Source organism: Megalobrama amblycephala, linkage group LG4, assembly GCF_018812025.1.
Source record: "Megalobrama amblycephala isolate DHTTF-2021 linkage group LG4, ASM1881202v1, whole genome shotgun sequence".
Taxonomy (NCBI): domain Eukaryota; kingdom Metazoa; phylum Chordata; class Actinopteri; order Cypriniformes; family Xenocyprididae; genus Megalobrama; species Megalobrama amblycephala.
In genome coordinates, this window is record NC_063047.1 from 550,673 (window position 1) to 571,538 (window position 20,866).

General features: G+C 40.4%; 2 protein-coding genes across 2 annotated transcripts in view; both read left to right on the forward strand.

Moving 5' to 3' along the window:
- The first annotated feature begins 4,765 nt into the window (after positions 1-4,765).
- LOC125266213 (homeobox protein goosecoid-2) lies at positions 4,766-14,807 on the forward strand. Its single transcript, XM_048186672.1, has 3 exons — positions 4,766-6,573; positions 7,419-7,639; positions 14,130-14,807. Exons 1-3 carry the CDS (start codon positions 6,342-6,344, stop codon positions 14,229-14,231), a joined length of 555 nt encoding a protein of 184 aa, XP_048042629.1. The 5' UTR covers positions 4,766-6,341; the 3' UTR covers positions 14,232-14,807.
- Positions 14,808-15,911: 1,104 nt separating this feature from the next.
- The window catches only part of LOC125266215 (3'-5' RNA helicase YTHDC2), a 31,097-nt gene continuing 26,142 nt past the window's right edge, over positions 15,912-20,866 (forward strand). The window contains exons 1-4 of the mRNA XM_048186673.1: positions 15,912-16,092; positions 17,679-17,829; positions 20,261-20,351; positions 20,632-20,831. Coding sequence (XP_048042630.1) covers positions 17,688-17,829; positions 20,261-20,351; positions 20,632-20,831 — 433 coding nt within the window. The 5' untranslated portion in view covers positions 15,912-16,092; positions 17,679-17,687. The remainder of the gene's footprint in view (positions 16,093-17,678; positions 17,830-20,260; positions 20,352-20,631; positions 20,832-20,866) is intronic.

Consider the following 20,866-nt stretch of genomic DNA (forward strand, 5'->3'; position numbering starts at 1 on the left):
TTTTATGCAGCGAATTGGGTTATTTAACCCAGCATAATGGGATGATTGATTTTTACTATAATAATAGCTTATTTTTTAAATTACTTCATATGATTTAATGTTTACGGATTTATACAGTTATACAGATGTTTACTTAAATCCTATAAACTTTTCTTAAATACTCCACACAAGCACTGGTTTGCATGATTCCTTTATTCCAATCATATTTTATAGTATTTTATATAGTATTCTAATACATATTGAAGACGCGATACTCATTTAGGTGACTCACATCATGCCCCTGTATGTTGCTTTGCAAGAAATTAAATGATATACAGAACAATAACGGATTTTTAGATAAAAATGTACACAAACTTGTATTTTACCGAAGACATGCACCAATTTGACGGAGCTGCACTGCTCTCTCCTGAAGAGGGCGTAAAAAGTATGCGATAAATAACTCAACCCCTGGGTTGTTACATCTGCCCCAGAATCTGGGTAACGCAAAAATTACCCAAACACTGGGTTGTTACGTCTGACCCAGGATCTGTGTAACACAAAAACTACCCAAACACTGGGTTGTTACGTCTGACCCAGGGTCTGTGTAACACAAAAACTACCCAAACACTGGGTTGTTACGTCTGACTCAGGATCTGTGTAACACAAAAACGACCCAAACACTGGGTTGTTACGTCTGACCCAGGGTCTGTGTAACACAAAAACTACCACACACTGGGTTGTTACGTCTGACTCAGGATCTGTGTAACGCAAAAACTACCCAAACACTGGGTTGTTACATCTGCCCCAGAATCTGGGTAACGCCAGAATTACCCAAACACTGTGTTGTTACGTCTGACCCAGGATCTGTGTAACACAAAAACTACCCAAACACTGGGTTGTTACGTCTAACCCAGGGTCTGTGTAACACAAAAACTACCCAAACACTGGGTTGTTACGTCTGACTCAGGATCTGTGTAACGCAAAAACTACCCAAACACTGGGTTGTTACGTCTGACTCAGGATCTGTGTAACGCAAAAATTACCCAAACACTGGGTTGTTACGTCTGACTCAGGATCTGTGTAACGCAAAAATTACCCAAACACTGGGTTGTTACGTCTGACCCAGGATCTGTGTAACACAAAAACTACCCAAACACTGGGTTGTTACGTCTGACCCAGGATCTGTGTAACACAAAAACTACCCAAACACTGGGTTGTTACTTCTGACCCAGGATCTGGGTAACACAGAATCTACCCAAATGCAGGGTTGTTACGTCTGACCCAGGATCTGTGTAACATAAAAACTACCCAAACACTGGGTTGTTACTTCTGACCCAGGATCTGGGTAACACAAAAAACTACCCAAACACTGGGTTGTTACATCTGACTGACCCAGGGTCTGTGTAACACAAAACCTACCCAAACACTGGGTTGTTACTTCTGACCCAGGATCTGGGTAACATAAAAAACTACCCAAACACTGGGTTGTTACTTCTGACTGACCCAGGGTCTGTGTAACGCAAAACCTACCCAAACACTGGGTTGTTACGTCTGACTCAGGATCTGTGTAACACAAAAACTACCCAAACACTGGGTTGTTACTTCTGACTGACCCAGGGTCTGTGTAACGCAAAACCTACCCAAACACTGGGTTGTTACGTCTGACTCAGGATCTGTGTAACACAAAAACTACCCAAACACTGGGTTGTTACTTCTGACCCAGGATCTGGGTAACACAAAAAACTACCCAAACACTGGGTTGTTACATCTGACTGACCCAGGGTCTGTGTAACACAAAACCTACCAAAACACTGGGTTGTTACTTCTGACCCAGGATCTGGGTAACATAAAAAACTACCCAAACACTGGGTTGTTACTTCTGACTGACCCAGGGTCTGTGTAACGCAAAACCTACCCAAACACTGGGTTGTTACGTCTGACTCAGGATCTGTGTAATGCAAAAAAGTACCCAAACACTGGGTTGTTACTTCTGACCCAGGATCTGGGTAACGCAAAAACTACCCAAACACTGGGTTGTTACTTCTGACCCAGGATCTGGGTAACACAAAAAACTACCCAAACACTGGGTTGTTACTTCTGACTGACCCAGGGTCTGTGTAACACAAAACCTACCCAAACACTGGGTTGTTACGTCTGACTCAGGATCTGTGTAACGCAAAAACTACCCAAACACTGGGTTGTTACGTCTGACTCAGGATCTGTGTAACGCAAAAATTACCCAAACACTGGGTTGTTACGTCTGACCCAGGATCTGTGTAACATAAAAACTACCCAAACACTGGGTTGTTACGTCTGCCCCAGAATCTGTGTAACGCAAAAACTACCCAAACACTGGGTTGTTACGTCTGACTCAGGATCTGTGTAACACAAAAACTACCCAAACACTGGGTTGTTACGTCTGACCCAGGATCTGTGTAACACAAAAACTACCCAAACACTGGGTTGTTACGTCTGACCCAGGATCTGTGTAACACAAAAACTACCCAAACACTGGATTGTTACATCTGACCCAGGATCTGTGTAACACAAAAACTACCCAAACACTGGGTTGTTACGTCTGACCCAGGATCTGGGTAACACAGAATCTACCCAAACACTGGGTTGTTACTTCTGACCCAGGATCTGTGTAACACAAAAACTACCCAAACACTGGGTTGTTACGTCTGACCCAGGATCTGGGTAACACAGAATCTACCCAAACGCAGGGTTGTTACGTCTGACCCAGGATCTGTGTAACACAAAAACTACCCAAACACTGGGTTGTTACTTCTGACCCAGGGTCTGTGTAACACAAAAACTACCCAAACACTGGGTTGTTACTTCTGACCCAGGATCTGTGTAACACAAAAACTACCCAAACACTGGGTTGTTACGTCTGACCCAGGATCTGGGTAACACAGAATCTACCCAAACACTGGGTTGTTACTTCTGACCCAGGATCTGTGTAACACAAAAACTACCCAAACACTGGGTTGTTACGTCTGACCCAGGATCTGGGTAACACAGAATCTACCCAAACGCAGGGTTGTTACGTCTGACCCAGGATCTGTGTAACACAAAAAACTACCCAAACACTGGGTTGTTACATCTGACTGACCCAGGGTCTGTGTAACACAAAACCTACCCAAACACTGGGTTGTTACTTCTGACCCAGGATCTGGGTAACACAAAAAACTACCCAAACACTGGGTTGTTACTTCTGACTGACCCAGGGTCTGTGTAACGCAAAACCTACCCAAACACTGGGTTGTTACGTCTGACTCAGGATCTGTGTAACGCAAAACCTACCCAAACACTGGGTTGTTACTTCTGACCCAGGATCTGGGTAACGCAAAAACTACCCAAACACTGGGTTGTTACTTCTGACCCAGGATCTGGGTAACACAAAAAACTACCCAAACACTGGGTTGTTACTTCTGACTGACCCAGGGTCTGTGTAACACAAAACCTACCCAAACACTGGGTTGTTACGTCTGACCAAGGATCTGGGTAACACAGAATCTACCCAAACGCAGGGTTGTTACGTCTGACCCAGGATCTGTGTAACACAAAAACTACCCAAACACTGGGTTGTTACTTCTGACCCAGGATCTGGGTAACACAAAAAACTACCCAAACACTGGGTTGTTACATCTGACTGACCCAGGGTCTGTGTAACACAAAACCTACCCAAACACTGGGTTGTTACTTCTGACCCAGGATCTGGGTAACACAAAAAACTACCCAAACACTGGGTTGTTACGTCTGACCCAGGATCTGTGTAACACAAAAACTACCCAAACACTGGATTGTTACATCTGACCCAGGATCTGTGTAACACAAAAACTACCCAAACACTGGGTTGTTACGTCTGACCCAGGATCTGGGTAACACAGAATCTACCCAAACACTGGGTTGTTACTTCTGACCCAGGATCTGTGTAACACAAAAACTACCCAAACACTGGGTTGTTACGTCTGACCCAGGATCTGTGTAACACAAAAACTACCCAAACACTGGATTGTTACATCTGACCCAGGATCTGTGTAACACAAAAACTACCCAAACACTGGGTTGTTACGTCTGACCCAGGATCTGGGTAACACAGAATCTACCCAAACACTGGGTTGTTACTTCTGACCCAGGATCTGTGTAACACAAAAACTACCCAAACACTGGGTTGTTACGTCTGACCCAGGATCTGGGTAACACAGAATCTACCCAAACGCAGGGTTGTTACGTCTGACCCAGGATCTGTGTAACACAAAAACTACCCAAACACTGGGTTGTTACTTCTGACCCAGGATCTGGGTAACACAAAAAACTACCCAAACACTGGGTTGTTACATCTGACTGACCCAGGGTCTGTGTAACACAAAACCTACCCAAACACTGGGTTGTTACTTCTGACCCAGGATCTGGGTAACACAAAAAACTACCCAAACACTGGGTTGTTACTTCTGACTGACCCAGGGTCTGTGTAACGCAAAACCTACCCAAACACTGGGTTGTTACGTCTGACTCAGGATCTGTGTAACGCAAAACCTACCCAAACACTGGGTTGTTACTTCTGACCCAGGATCTGGGTAACGCAAAAACTACCCAAACACTGGGTTGTTACTTCTGACCCAGGATCTGGGTAACACAAAAAACTACCCAAACACTGGGTTGTTACGTTTGACCCAGGATCTGTGTAACACAAAACCTACCCAAACACTGGGTTGTTACTTCTGACTGACCCAGGGCCTGTGTAACACAAAAACTACCCAAACACTGGGTTGTTACGTCCGACCCATGATCTGAGTAACACAAAAACTGCCCAAACACTGGGTTGTTACGTCCGACCCATGATCTGAGTAACACAAAAACTGCCCAAACACTGGAAATGAACCCAAAAAATTACCCCAAAGGCTCAACCCAGGACTTGGGTAGAAAAAAAGTAAAAGTAGAAATGCTCTGGTTAACAGAAGTTCACTTGTGCACAAGCATCTGAGCATTTCAAGATCTAATCAATGGCTTTTTTAGCCTAAATATTCATCCACAACTGTAAAGCAGACTCTGAAATGCAGAAAAATATTCAACAGTACATTGGAATTAATAAAATATCACGGAACTATAAATGCATCATTTCTGAGAGGCAGAAAAGCATATCTGCCCCAATCAACATGACACTGAAAACCATAATCTCAACAATGTGAAGCAAATGAATATCAGTAAGCCAGACAGACGCTGTTTATTTGTATCTAGTTTTGATCCTCCTTATCGGTGTGGCTTAAGACAGATTTTGAAAATCCATTAATTCCTTGATGAAAACCATGTATACGGACTTGTATGATTACAAAGGATTTGTTGAGAATGAATAGAACATGTACAATATGGCTTTTTGTCAAAAAAGGGACATTGAATGACTGTGTTTCGGTGATAAGACGAGAGTCGAGACATCGCTCAAGTGTTTCTGCTGTTCACACATTTGAAATTAAGACTTTTAGCATCAAAAATTATTAATATACAACCATACTGCATCACAGCAAGCTAATAAACAAACTGCAAAAAATGATATACTTCTAGTACAAATATCTAAACATTCTTAAATCAAGATACGAAGATATTAATGCATCAAGTTCTTGTTTTAAGCACTCATTTGGATGCATTTTTCATTAAACAAGTCTTAATATCTTCAGTCATATTGCTTTCTGGTAAATGTATCTTGATTTAAGATCATTTAGATATTTGTGCTGGAAAACAAGACAAAAATATATATTTTTTTTTGCAGTAATATTGTTTTTATGAAGCATTAGTGCTGGTGTTTTTCCAAGATTCGCTTTAAAGCAAAACCTGGTTCCCCAAAACACTTTTAAGCAGTAATAAAGAAAAAAAGGCCCGATCAGTATGAATGCTTGGATCTCCGAGGGTTAAACAGGTGTGACATGAAGTAAATCTCATGCAAATGCAGGAGCCGGAGCTGATCCTCTTGGAGACCCGCATGCTCTCCGTCCACATCCCGGCGGAATCAAAGCACATTTATCTTTTAGCACAACAATGAGGATTTCTGGCTCTCTGTACGTCTCATTTGATACAGTGAAATCTGATTTCTTGTCAGCTAAAGCCAGATTACCTGAATCTCCTGTGCTCACTAACACCTTCACAAAACTGCCCAGATTAGGTGGGATTTTTCAGCCACTTTATACATTTTTTTCCCTTCAGCTGTATAGAGGGATTATGTTTTGTCTCCTTCCTTTTAATCTATTTGGTAAATGGGGGTTTGACACAGAGTGGCGAGCGATCCGGCTCTATATGAATGTGTTCTCCTCTAAAGCCAATGGCATTTTGGCTCAGCACCAGGTCCAAATGTGACGCGAGCCATGGACGGGAGCAAGAAGCGCTTGGCATTCACCATCGACAGCATTCTGAGCGCTGGCTTTGAGAACGGAGACAGGAGCTTGGAAAACCCTCGTGCTTCGGCTCCGGGAGCCTGTGAGGAGAGACCGACCCCGGAATCTGCAGCGAGTCGCGATGAATCGATGAATCAGACGGAGACTCGATCGCACTGCTGCTTCTGTTCACACTGTGGAGAGATTCTGCACACGGCCGCCAGTAAGACCTGCTCTCTTTCCTGTGTTAATATGACATCTGATTATTATCTCAAGGGTTTCTTCCTCGACTTCTCGCTGAATATATCTGATCTTTGAGGAAAAACACAGTGATCTCGTGTGTTTCTCAAAAATGTCTCAGTAAATATGTTTTGCATTGTTTTCTTTTGCTTGCAATTCTCTGTTTTCACTGTGATGCAGCAAAGAAAATAGTGTAAAACATTTTCATTTTCAGATTTTTTAAATTATGATTTCAGTATGATTTTTCAAAATACAAGATTTCTTTTCATGTGTATAAAAGAATTGTGGTGTAATTCAGTGTTATTTTAGTGTCATTAATATAGTTTTTACTAATATTTTGAATTATTGTTTTTATATTTTCTGTTTTCATTTTACTTCAAGTTTTAGTCATTTTGTTGTGTATTTTTGTTACATTTTTGTTAAAATGTTTTTTGTTAACTGTTAACATTTATTTTATTTCAAGTAACTTTTTTTTGGTTACACTTATATTTTATGCTGTCCTTGTTACAGTGTAACTATACATTTAAGTACTGAGTAATATTAATTAACAGCATGTCTTCACTGCTGTTGGTTTGGAGTTAGTTGCATGTAATGCTTAATTTACTGATTTTACTGGAGTAATGTAACAAGGACACAAAAATAAAGTGTTACCTTTTTATTTTAATGATTTAGTTTTAGTTACCTACCTTTGTGTACATTTGCTTGATTTTGTTGACAATAATGATCTACTGCTTTGGTTTTGGGGTGGAATATGACCAGACATGTTCTCAATATGTTTGCTGAGATTCATCTGACTGTTAATGATGGATGTTGATGTTTGTCGTGTAGTTTGGGGTTCGAGGATGTTTCCAGAGACGTGCTCTGCTGCAGACGCTCATGGCAGAGAAAGCTTCGGTCATGTTCAGAGGAGGGTTCGCCGCCACCGGACCATCTTCACAGAAGAACAGCTGGACGCTCTGGAGGATCTGTTCCGGCAGAACCAGTATCCTGACATCAACACCCGCGAGCAGCTGGCCCAGCAGACACACCTGCGCGAGGAGAGAGTCGAGGTGATCGACGACAATATGATTCATCTCTGTTTCACTGGATTCAAGTCATGTTTCACCTTATTATTTACTTAACTCCCAGCTAACAAAAGTATGTTCTAGGAACGTTTTTCCTGAATATTTCTGAATGTTCTCCAGTTTTTTAAATGTTTCAAAACATGTTATGTGAACATTAAGGGAACATTCCATGTTCCACAAAGTTCCATGAATGATGTACAAATAATGTTTTGAGAAAGCAGCACGTTTGAGCTTCAGCAAGAACCAATGAGGTTCATTCTCGTGTTACGCATCACGTTTGAGCTTCAGCAAGAACCAATGAGGTTCATTCTCATGTTACGCAGCACGTTTGAGCTTCTTCAAGAACCAATGAGGTTCATTCTCGTGTTACGCAGCACGTTTGAGCTTCAGCCAGAACCAATGAGGTTCATTCTCGTGTTACGCATCACGTTTGAGCTTCAGCAAGAACCAATGAGGTTCATTCTCGTGTTACGCAGCACGTTTGAGCTTCAGCCAGAACCAATGAGGTTCATTCTCGTGTTACGCATCACGTTTGAGCTTCAGCAAGAACCAATGAGGTTCATTCTCGTGTTACGCATCACGTTTGATCTTCACAAGAACCAATGAGGTTCATTCTAGTGTTACGCATCACGTTTGAGCTTCAGCAAGAACCAATGAGGTTCATTCTCATGTTACGCATCACGTTTGAGCTTCAGCAAGAACCAATGAGGTTCGTTCTCGTGTTACGCATCACGTTTGAGCTTCAGCAAGAACCATTGAGGTTCATTCTCGTGTTACGCAGCAAGTTTGAGCTTCAGCAAGAACCAATGAGGTTCATTCTCGTGTTACGCAGCACGTTTGAGCTTCTTCAAGAACCAATGAGGTTCATTCTCGTGTTACGCAGCACGTTTGAGCTTCAGCCAGAACCAATGAGGTTCATTCTCGTGTTACGCATCACGTTTGAGCTTCACAAGAACCAATGAGGTTCATTCTCGTGTTACGCATCATGTTTGAGCTTCAGCAAGAACCAATGAGGTTCATTCTTGTGTTACGCAGCACGTTTGAGCTTCACAAGAACCAATGAGGTTCATTCTCGTGTTACGCAGCACGTTTGAGCTTCACAAGAACCAATGAGGTTCATTCTCGTGTTACGCATCACGTTTGAGCTTCACAAGAACCAATGAGGTTCATTCTCGTGTTACGCAGCACGTTTGAGCTTCACAAGAACCAATGAGGTTCATTCTCGTGTTACGCAGCACGTTTGAGCTTCACAAGAACCAATGAGGTTCATTCTCGTGTTACGCATCATGTTTGAGCTTCAGCAAGAACCAATGAGGTTCATTCTTGTGTTACGCATCACGTTTGAGCTTCAGCAAGAACCAATGAGGTTCATTCTCGTGTTACGCATCACGTTTGATCTTCACAAGAACCAATGAGGTTCATTCTCGTGTTACGCATCACGTTTGAGCTTCAGCAAGAACCAATGAGGTTCATTCTCATGTTACGCATCACGTTTGAGCTTCAGCAAGAACCAATGAGGTTCATTCTCATGTTACGCAGCACGTTTGAGCTTCTTCAAGAACCAATGAGGTTCATTCTCGTGTTACGCAGCACGTTTGAGCTTCAGCCAGAACCAATGAGGTTCATTCTCGTGTTACGCATCACGTTTGAGCTTCAGCAAGAACCAATGAGGTTCATTCTCATGTTACGCATCACGTTTGAGCTTCTTCAAGAACCAATGAGGTTCATTCTCGTGTTACGCAGCACGTTTGAGCTTCACAAGAACCAATGAGGTTCATTCTCGTGTTACGCATCATGTTTGAGCTTCAGCAAGAACCAATGAGGTTCATTCTCGTGTTACGCATCACGTTTGATCTTCACAAGAACCAATGAGGTTCATTCTCGTGTTACGCATCACGTTTGATCTTCACAAGAACCAATGAGGTTCATTCTCGTGTTACGCATCACGTTTGAGCTTCAGCAAGAACCAATGAGGTTCATTCTCATGTTACGCATCACGTTTGAGCTTCAGCAAGAACCAATGAGGTTCGTTCTCGTGTTACGCATCACGTTTGAGCTTCAGCAAGAACCATTGAGGTTCATTCTCGTGTTACGCAGCAAGTTTGAGCTTCAGCAAGAACCAATGAGGTTCATTCTCGTGTTACGCAGCACGTTTGAGCTTCTTCAAGAACCAATGAGGTTCATTCTCGTGTTACGCAGCACGTTTGAGCTTCAGCCAGAACCAATGAGGTTCATTCTCGTGTTACGCATCACGTTTGAGCTTCTTCAAGAACCAATGAGGTTCATTCTCGTGTTACGCAGCACGTTTGAGCTTCACAAGAACCAATGAGGTTCATTCTCGTGTTACGCATCATGTTTGAGCTTCAGCAAGAACCAATGAGGTTCATTCTTGTGTTACGCATCACGTTTGAGCTTCAGCAAGAACCAATGAGGTTCATTCTCGTGTTACGCATCACGTTTGATCTTCACAAGAACCAATGAGGTTCATTCTCGTGTTACGCATCACGTTTGAGCTTCAGCAAGAACCAATGAGGTTCATTCTCATGTTACGCATCACGTTTGAGCTTCAGCAAGAACCAATGAGGTTCGTTCTCGTGTTACGCATCACGTTTGAGCTTCAGCAAGAACCAATGAGGTTCATTCTCGTGTTACGCAGCAAGTTTGAGCTTCAGCAAGAACCAATGAGGTTCATTCTCATGTTACGCATCACGTTTAAGCTTCAGCAAGAACCAATGAGGTTCGTTCTCGTGTTATGCATCACGTTTGAGCTTCAGCAAGAACCAATGAGGTTCATTCTCGTGTTACGCAGCAAGTTTGAGCTTCAGCAAGAACCAATGAGGTTCATTCTCGTGTTACGCAGCACGTTTGAGCTTCAGCAAGAACCAATGAGGTTCATTCTGGTGTTACGCATCACGTTTGATCTTCACAAGAACCAATGAGGTTCATTCTGGTGTTACGCAGCAAGTTTCAGCTTCAGCAAGAACCAATGAGGTTCATTCTGGTGTTACGCAGCACGTTTGAGCTTCAGCAAGAACCAATGAGGTTCATTCTGGTGTTACGCAGCAAGTTTCAGCTTCAGCAAGAACCAATGAGGTTCATTCTGGTGTTACGCAGCACGTTTGAGCTTCAGCAAGAACCAATGAGGTTCATTCTCATGTTACGCAGCACGTTTGAGCTTCAGCAAGAACCAATGAGGTTCATTCTGGTGTTACGTAGCAAGTTTCAGCTTCAGCCAGAACCAATGAGGTTCATTCTGGTGTTACGCAGCACGTTTGAGCTTCAGCAAGAACCAATGAGGTTCATTCTGGTGTTACGCAGCACGTTTGAGCTTCAGCAAGAACCAATGAGGTTCATTCTGGTGTTACGCAGCAAGTTTCAGCTTCAGCAAGAACCAATGAGGTTCATTCTGGTGTTACGCAGCACGTTTGAGCTTCAGCAAGAACCAATGAGGTTCATTCTCATGTTATGCAGCACGTTTGAGCTTCAGCAAGAACCAATGAGGTTCATTCTGGTGTTACGCAGCAAGTTTCAGCTTCAGCCAGAACCAATGAGGTTCATTCTGGTGTTACGCAGCACGTTTGAGCTTCAGCAAGAACCAATGAGGTTCATTCTCGTGTTACGCAGCACGTTTGAGCTTCAGCAAGAACCAATGAGGTTCATTCTGGTGTTACGCAGCACGTTTGATCTTCACAAGAACCAATGAGGTTCATTCTCGTGTTACGCAGCACGTTTGAGCTTCAGCCAGAACCAATGAGGTTCATTCTCGTGTTACGCAGCACGTTTGAGCTTCAGCAAGAACCAATGAGGTTCATTCTGGTGTTACGCAGCACGTTTGATCTTCACAAGAACCAATGAGGTTCATTCTCGTGTTACGCATCACGTTTGATCTTCACAAGAACCAATGAGGTTCATTCTCGTGTTACGCATCACGTTTGAGCTTCAGCAAGAACCAATGAGGTTCATTCTCATGTTACGCATCACGTTTGAGCTTCAGCAAGAACCAATGAGGTTCGTTCTCGTGTTACGCAGCACGTTTGAGCTTCAGCAAGAACCAATGAGGTTCATTCTCATGTTACGCATCACGTTTGAGCTTCAGCAAGAACCAATGAGGTTCATTCTCGTGTTACGCAGCAAGTTTGAGCTTCAGCAAGAACCAATGAGGTTCATTCTCATGTTACGCATCACGTTTAAGCTTCAGCAAGAACCAATGAGGTTCGTTCTCGTGTTATGCATCACGTTTGAGCTTCAGCAAGAACCAATGAGGTTCATTCTCGTGTTACGCAGCAAGTTTGAGCTTCAGCAAGAACCAATGAGGTTCATTCTCGTGTTACGCAGCACGTTTGAGCTTCAGCAAGAACCAATGAGGTTCATTCTGGTGTTAAGCATCACGTTTGATCTTCACAAGAACCAATGAGGTTCATTCTGGTGTTACGCAGCAAGTTTCAGCTTCAGCAAGAACCAATGAGGTTCATTCTGGTGTTACGCAGCACGTTTGAGCTTCAGCAAGAACCAATGAGGTTCATTCTGGTGTTACGCAGCAAGTTTCAGCTTCAGCAAGAACCAATGAGGTTCATTCTGGTGTTACGCAGCACGTTTGAGCTTCAGCAAGAACCAATGAGGTTCATTCTCATGTTACGCAGCACGTTTCAGCTTCAGCAAGAACCAATGAGGTTCATTCTGGTGTTACGCAGCACGTTTGAGCTTCAGCAAGAACCAATGAGGTTCATTCTCATGTTATGCAGCACGTTTGAGCTTCAGCAAGAACCAATGAGGTTCATTCTGGTGTTACGCAGCAAGTTTCAGCTTCAGCCAGAACCAATGAGGTTCATTCTGGTGTTACGCAGCACGTTTGAGCTTCAGCAAGAACCAATGAGGTTCATTCTCGTGTTACGCAGCACGTTTGAGCTTCAGCAAGAACCAATGAGGTTCATTCTGGTGTTACGCAGCACGTTTGATCTTCACAAGAACCAATGAGGTTCATTCTCGTGTTACGCAGCACGTTTGAGCTTCAGCAAGAACCAATGAGGTTCATTCTGGTGTTACGCAGCACGTTTGATCTTCACAAGAACCAATGAGGTTCATTCTGGTGTTACGCAGCACGTTTGATCTTCACAAGAACCAATGAGGTTCATTCTCGTGTTACGCAGCACGTTTGAGCTTCAGCAAGAACCAATGAGGTTCATTCTCATGTTATGCAGCACGTTTGAGCTTCAGCAAGAACCAATGAGGTTCATTCTGGTGTTACGCAGCAAGTTTCAGCTTCAGCCAGAACCAATGAGGTTCATTCTGGTGTTACGCAGCACGTTTGAGCTTCAGCAAGAACCAATGAGGTTCATTCTCGTGTTACGCAGCACGTTTGAGCTTCAGCAAGAACCAATGAGGTTCATTCTGGTGTTACGCAGCACGTTTGATCTTCACAAGAACCAATGAGGTTCATTCTCGTGTTACGCAGCACGTTTGAGCTTCAGCAAGAACCAATGAGGTTCATTCTGGTGTTACGCAGCACGTTTGATCTTCACAAGAACCAATGAGGTTCATTCTGGTGTTACGCAGCACGTTTGATCTTCACAAGAACCAATGAGGTTCATTCTCGTGTTACGCAGCACGTTTGAGCTTCAGCAAGAACCAATGAGGTTCATTCTTGTGTTACGCAGCACGTTTGAGCTTCAGCAAGAACCAATGAGGTTCATTCTGGTGTTACGCAGCAAGTTTGAGCTTCAGCAAGAACCAATGAGGTTCATTCTTGTGTTACGCAGCACGTTTGAGCTTCAGCAAGAACCAATGAGGTTCATTCTTGTGTTACACAGCACGTTTGAGCTTCCGCAAGAACCAATGAGGTTCATTCTGGTGTTACGCAGCACGTTTGAGCTTCAGCAAGAACCAATGAGGTTCATTCTGGTGTTACGCAGCACGTTTGATCTTCACAAGAACCAATGAGGTTCATTCTTGTGTTACGCAGCACGTTTGAGCTTCCGCAAGAACCAATGAGGTTCATTCTTGTGTTACGCATCACGTTTGATCTTCACAAGAACCAATGAGGTTCATTCTCGTGTTACGCAGCACGTTTGATCTTCACAAGAACCAATGAGGTTCATTCTCGTGTTACGCAGCACGTTTGAGCTTCAGCAAGAACCAATGAGGTTCATTCTGGTGTTACGCAGCACGTTTGATCTTCACAAGAACCAATGAGGTTCATTCTTGTGTTACGCAGCACGTTTGAGCTTCCGCAAGAACCAATGAGGTTCATTCTTGTGTTACGCAGCACGTTTGATCTTCACAAGAACCAATGAGGTTCATTCTCGTGTTACGCAGCACGTTTGAGCTTCCGCATGAACCAATGAGGTTCGTTCTCGTGTTATGCAGAAATAACATTTCCATAAGTTAATAGGAACGTTAGCAAAATGTTCTTATTTGCTGGGATATGACTTGTGCAAAGTGATGCTGAAAGTCTCAATAATAATTGTGATTGTTTCAGGTGTGGTTTAAGAACCGAAGGGCAAAATGGAGACGACAGAAGCGGCTTCCTTTCAGCCTCCGTGGAGCAGATGACTGGAAAACAGTCCTTCACAGCGACTGACATGAACATTATGATTTCTGCATCATAAAACCCTCCAAAAGACTATACGAGCTGACAACAGTCTGGCTTTAAATCCCTTCATTTATCAATTACAGTCATTTGTTGACACTTGTTTGACAGAGACAAAATTATTCATAGTGTTTAATAATTGGACATTTTTATGTTATTTCTTCATGTTTTATATTCATTTTCATTCAAACGATCTTGCCAATGCATTATAAAGATACATACAAAAAATAAAACCTAATGCATCCCTATCACAGACCTATAATCAATTAAACAATCAACATTAAAAACACTATTATATCATTTTGTATAAGACAGCATAGAAATGTTCAGAGATAGTTTTTTTTATCTCATGGATGACTTTAAATCTATTATTCCATGTGGCAAAATGCATGTTCATGTAATGAGGGAAGTTATGAGTTTGTAATTTTTAATGTTGAAATAATGTATTAAATATAGCTAATAATTTAAAAATAAAGCATTGCACTTATATAGTGTGATATAGCTTTTGTACAATAGTTCAATAAACAGTAATACACAGTATTGCCAGTCACTTTGTTTTCATTCCGCCAAGGCAAATAATTCCAATCAAAGCCTCAGTAGAAACGCTGAGAGAATTCTTTCTTGAATGATTCAGTGAACGAATTGGTTGAGCGAATGATTCAATTTCACTTTTTATACAGTCGTTTGTCGCCACCTACTGATGTAACTGTGTAACAAAATAATACAAACTAATCGTAATAGATGATTCTGATTAGATGATAGACAATCCTCTTCTTGGACTGGCTGTCCTATAATTGATAACACATTAAAGTTAAAGGGTTAGTTCACCCAAAAATGAAAATAATGTCATTAATTACTCTCCCTCATGCCATTCCACACCCGTAAGACCTTCGTTCATCTTCAGAACACAAATTAAGATATTTTTATTGAAATCCGATGGCTCAGTGAGGCCTGAGCAATGACATTTCCTCTCTCAAGATCCATTAATGTACTAAAAACATATTTAAATCAGTTCATGTGAGTACAGTGGATCAATATTCAAAGTGTTTTGAAATCGGCCATCACTAAATAAGTCATTATTTTGTTTTTTTGGCGCACCAAAAATATTCTCGTGGCTTTATAATATTAATATTGAACCACTGTACTCACATGAACTGATTTAAATATGTTTTTAGTACATTAATGGATCTTGAGAGAGGAAATGTCATTGCTCAGGCCTCACAGAGCCATCGGATTTCATCAAAAATATCTTAATTTGTGTTCTGAAGATTAACAGTGGTCTTACGGGTGTGAAACGACATGAGGGTGAGTAATAAATGACAGAATTTTCATTTTTGGGTGAACTAACCCTTTAATAGTTGTCTATGGGAAGTTTTATTATCACCTATTAAGGCCTCCTTTTTCTGTTAAGATCTAAGAAATATTTTATGACTCACTGAATGTAATTACTAGAATGTATTAATATGAAAAAGAAAAAAATATTCTGGAGAACAAGAAAATATAATAAATTGATCAAAATAAAAGAATGTCTTAAACGTGGGTATGCAAAAATGGAGAGATCTGTTATGTTAAATGTCTTTGTTTTTTCTTTGAAAGTTATATATTTTTTAAATGAATAAATAAATAAACACACCGCTGATCTCTGCACAACATGTTGCTGTCGTGACGTCAGTGGAATGAGCTGCAGATCTGTTGCGCATGCGCAGACGGAGCGCAGCAGCCACAGTTTCGATTCTCTACAGACAGAAACGACTAATCCAAACACTTCAGTGACTGACACCCAAACTAAACCTTCAGGACACTTCACAGCTGTCTGCCTTCACGCCGTGTTCTCCTCAGATTCTCCAAACACGTGAGATGTTTTGATCTGATCATTATTATGCTGTAAATAAACTGTGAAATGACGCTAACGATGATGCTCGTGAAGCTCAATGAATGGACAGTATTCATAAAAACACAATATTAGCGAGCATTTGAGTTAAAACACTGACTTTTCTTGCTCTTTGTGCTATTCGAGCAGGTGTCAGTGTGTTTTTGACAGTATCTGAGCGTTAAATGAGTCAGTTTAGCAGTAGCAGCTAACACACACTGAGTTTACACTGAGTTCTTACAAATAGTCTTCTGTTTGCTTGTTCTAAAGTTTACTGGGTTAAAAAATGAAATGAATTATACATAATAAATTTAACTAAACGAAACACAGCAGGCTACTTTTATATTATTATATTATTTGCAGATACATTTATATTTATTAAAGGATTAGTTCACTTTCAAATTAAAATTCCCTGATAATTTACTCACCTCCATGTCATCCAAGATGTTCATGTCTTTCTTTCTTCAGTGGAAAAGAAATGAAGGTTTTTGAGGAAAACATTCCAGGATTTTTCTCCATATAGTGGACTTCACTGGGGTTCAACGGGTTGAAGGTCCAAATGTCAGTTGAACTGCCCTCCACAGGTCAAAGTTTGAACTACATTGTCATATGCAATATGCTAGTGCAAGTATATAACATTTAGTTCAAACTTTGACCTGTGGAGGGCAGTAATACCCTTAGCAGTGTCTACACTGCTGGAATTCTAATAGAGAAGAAGAAGAAGAGAGCTAGTTCAAGATGAGCATTTATGGTTAAAACGTATATAATGTTTATTTTGTTTAGAAAATGAGCGATGGTTTCTCTAGATCAGACTCTTATTCCTCGTCTGGGATCATGTAGAGCTCTTTGAAGCTGCTCTGAAACTGACATTTGGACCTTCAACCTGTTGAACCCCAGTGAAGTCCACTATATGGAGAAAAATCCTGGAATGTTTTCCTCAAAAACCTTCATTTCTTTTCCACTGAAGAAAGAAACACATGAACATCTTGGATGACATGGAGGAGAGTAAATTATCAGGAAACTTTAATTTGAAAGTGAACTAATCCTTTAAGGGGTTTTCAAACTGAGGAAAAGTTTAGATAAATAAATATAAAAATTAGTTATTTAAATTAAATAAATGAGTAATTAAACAAAAAAATTAATAAAAAATAAGTTAAAATAACTAAATCAGTTGAGTGTCTGCTAAATTAATACATGTAAATGTAAGTAAATAAGAAAATACATCTAACTGTACAGTATTTTAATGAGTAGACAAAGATGTAGTAATAAAACATCACACAAACTAAATATTTTCCAAATTATATTTCAGAAATTCAGACATATTTATAAAATTAATTTAATCATATTGGGTCTTTATACAAGAATCTAAAAGATTGAAAACTCCTGATTTTATCCAAAGATGATGAATACAACAAGAAATTCATCTTAAACACGAGATATTATGAAGCCATTCATCACTTCATACTGTGTGATCTTAGTAATAAAAGCATAAAGTAAATATGTAATATTTATTGATTCAGTCTCTGACAGAATAATCCATGACTTTGACTTTCTATTCTTGAACGTAGGGAGAAGAAATGTCACGGAAATCGAGCATGACCGCGTCGAAACAGACGACCTCTCTGAAAGCGAAAGGACTCAAAGACATCAGGATTGATGAAGAGGTCAAAATCGCTGTGAATATCGCTCTGGAGAGGTTCCAGTACAGCGACGACAAAGGTTTGAGTTCATTTCAGGAGCTCTGTGAACAGTCTTTAATCATCATTTATCAACTTTAGATGTATGGAGACTATCACTATTGTGACTATCAAGGGGAGGGAGTTTCATAAATGAGGGACTAAAAGTTCTAGCGCCCCATGGTGGAAGATCTGAGAGAGCGTGAAGGGGTGTAGATGTGACGAAGATCAGAGGAAAGAGATTATTAAGAGCCAAGAGGAATCAAGTAAATCATGAATAGAAGAGGGCCCAGGACCGAACCCTGAGGAACACCAGTGACTTTAGATGATTCGATTGGACATTTTTAAGTTGAACCACAGAGATATGATCTAAACCAAAACGGGGGGGGTGCCAGTAATCCCAACGGAAGCTAACCTGTCAAGGAGTTTAGTATGCAAGATGGTATCGAAGCATGAAGTATGGTTAACCCTTAATGGTCACTTAATGGACTATACGCACGGAGCGTTCTTTAGAACTTCTGCATTAATATAAGCCAGCTGGAGAACTTCCGGTGAGAGTCATGTGCTGGTGTGTTGAGCATCAGTAGTGTAATACTTAGTTTATAATCACTTAAATAGTCAGGCATAGCATTAATTTAGTCATTGAAACGTAAGACGGCATAAAAAATAAATAAATAAAGACGAGCCTCAGTGTTCCTCCTCAGCTAAATTCAATTCGACCATCAGTTTTCACACTTTTATGTGATAAAAAGCTTCAAAAATTAAATATTTATTGTGCACTTTAGTTAGATTAATTAAATAAAATGTGTTTTTACAAGTGTGCTGAAATCATTGATCTTGCGCTGCTCTGACTGTGTCATTCATTCACAAGAAAAGTTATTGTTTTTCATGAGATTTTGTGAGTATTTCATACTTCACATTGACAAAATGTATTTTTAAACCTAGTTATTTTATAATGTTTATTATTTATTCAAAAATGAAGTGAAAAACTATTGGCTGATAAATGCTACTTTGCTGCCACCTGCTGGTTAAAGTGGTAATTATTGTCTTTTTTATTTTTAAATAAGTGTTTTCTATCAAATGTTGAATTTCCTACATTTTTAAACGTTCGGTTTTACAATGGGGACAGTCTCAGAAGGATGAACAAATAATGTTTGTGATCATCACATTAAAAATAACATTTAAAGTGCTGGAGAATAATTGTGTGTGTGTCTATTTACAGATACGGCGTTTTTAAACGGTCCCAATAGCTTCGTCTTTATTGCAATCAATAAAACTGGTTTATTGGCAAATTAGGTAAATGTGATAACTGCATTAAAACATGAATACAACATTAAAAAGTCAACCATTGATGGTTTTGTGTCGATGCACAGTGACTACAGAATGAACAGCTAACAGTTCACCGGAAATGCCCGAGCTGGCTTAATGACAAACAGGAAGTAAGCGTGCATATAGTCCATTATACTAACGATTTAGTCCGTTGGGGTCAGATTGCATTACAGAGCGATTGCATAAGGAAATATACATTTTTTATATGATAAACTATATATCATTTTTTTATTTACTTCTCATCTATGCATTTATGCTGTGTTTTTGTGGATATTTTGTATTTTTTTTACCTGTTTACTGCACAATTACTTAACCATGCCATAAATTGGCTTATGAAAAATAGATTTTTAATGAAATAATCACTTTAATGATGAACTTAATTAAATCTAAATTATATTTGGACATTGCTCTATGTGTTAGGGATAGAATACTAACATCTACAGGTTTGTGGAAAAAATTTAGGAATTAATAGTTAAAGAAAGAAAGTGCAATGACCACAAATATCCAATAGAGGTCAATAGGGACTCATTTCATTTTCAGTTCATGCTACAACCTTTATGATATATTTTGTGAACATGCTTGTTCCATGTTGCCTTTATGCTCTAGTATTAGTCCTGCATTTATCTATGGACATTTTTCAGATTTATGCCAGTTTTGATGATTTTATTTGATTTTAGTTTATATAAAAATGCTCTCTCTCTGTTGCAGTCACACAACAGTGTGTGTGTTTGTGTGTGTGTTTGTGTGTATGAGAAAGAAAGTTCGTTTTGTGTTTATGGTCTAGGACCAGACCTTTATTTAAATGTAGAAATTTTCTGATTTATACTGGATTTATTTATTTATTTTTTGACAAATGAAATGAAAAAAAGTACATTTTTTAAAATTTTCACATTCATTTTCAATGTGGGGACTTTAACAGTGTTTTTTTACACACCTTTAGAACAACCAAATCAAGCCCAGGTTTTTTGGCATGTTTAGATTATTTAGGAAAGTCACAGAGTCTCATGCCCCTGAGATGAAGGGAACACTTTAAAAATGAAGGGAACTGTCAGCGGGGTCAGATTGACCTCAGGGAACCAGAGTCAGCTGTTATTGGATTTCTTTTATGAATTATTTTAACTGTTTAAAAATGTTTTGTCTCGTAGAGCTGGATTTCCCTTCTTCATTGACAAATTCTGAGAGAGCGTTTGTACATCGGCTTGCTCAATCGCTGGGCTACATCTCGAAAAGCAGAGGGTGAGTTGACTTTGCCTGTCATGTGCATTATTCCACACGTGTGCTGAACGAGATATGAGTACAGATTTGACTACAAAGTTACTGATTATCTCTTCTCTTCTCTGATGACGTGGGCGGGGCAACTTGTCACTCACATGAGATCCACCAATAGCAAACCACAACCATCCAATCAGTTCCTCATAGACAAAATCAAGCCCCGCCCTACATTTGCTCTTGCCATTTCACTTGGATATACGTCACAATAGGAAAGACTTTAAGTTCTTGTAAACTGTTGTTGCAGGAAAGGCTCCAGTCGATATCTTACTGTGAGGAAGAAGGACGGGACAGAGACGGCACGGTCTCTCATGACCTGTAACCTCACTCACAACTCCAAACACATGGTGCAAAACCTTCTGCAGAGGTTCCCCATCACCAGCAAAGAGCGCAGTGAGCTCCAGCCGCGCACAGAGAGAGTCGTCGTCACTTCTCCAGACGCCAGCGGTGAGTCTCTTTGAGCAGCTGGACTGGATTATGAA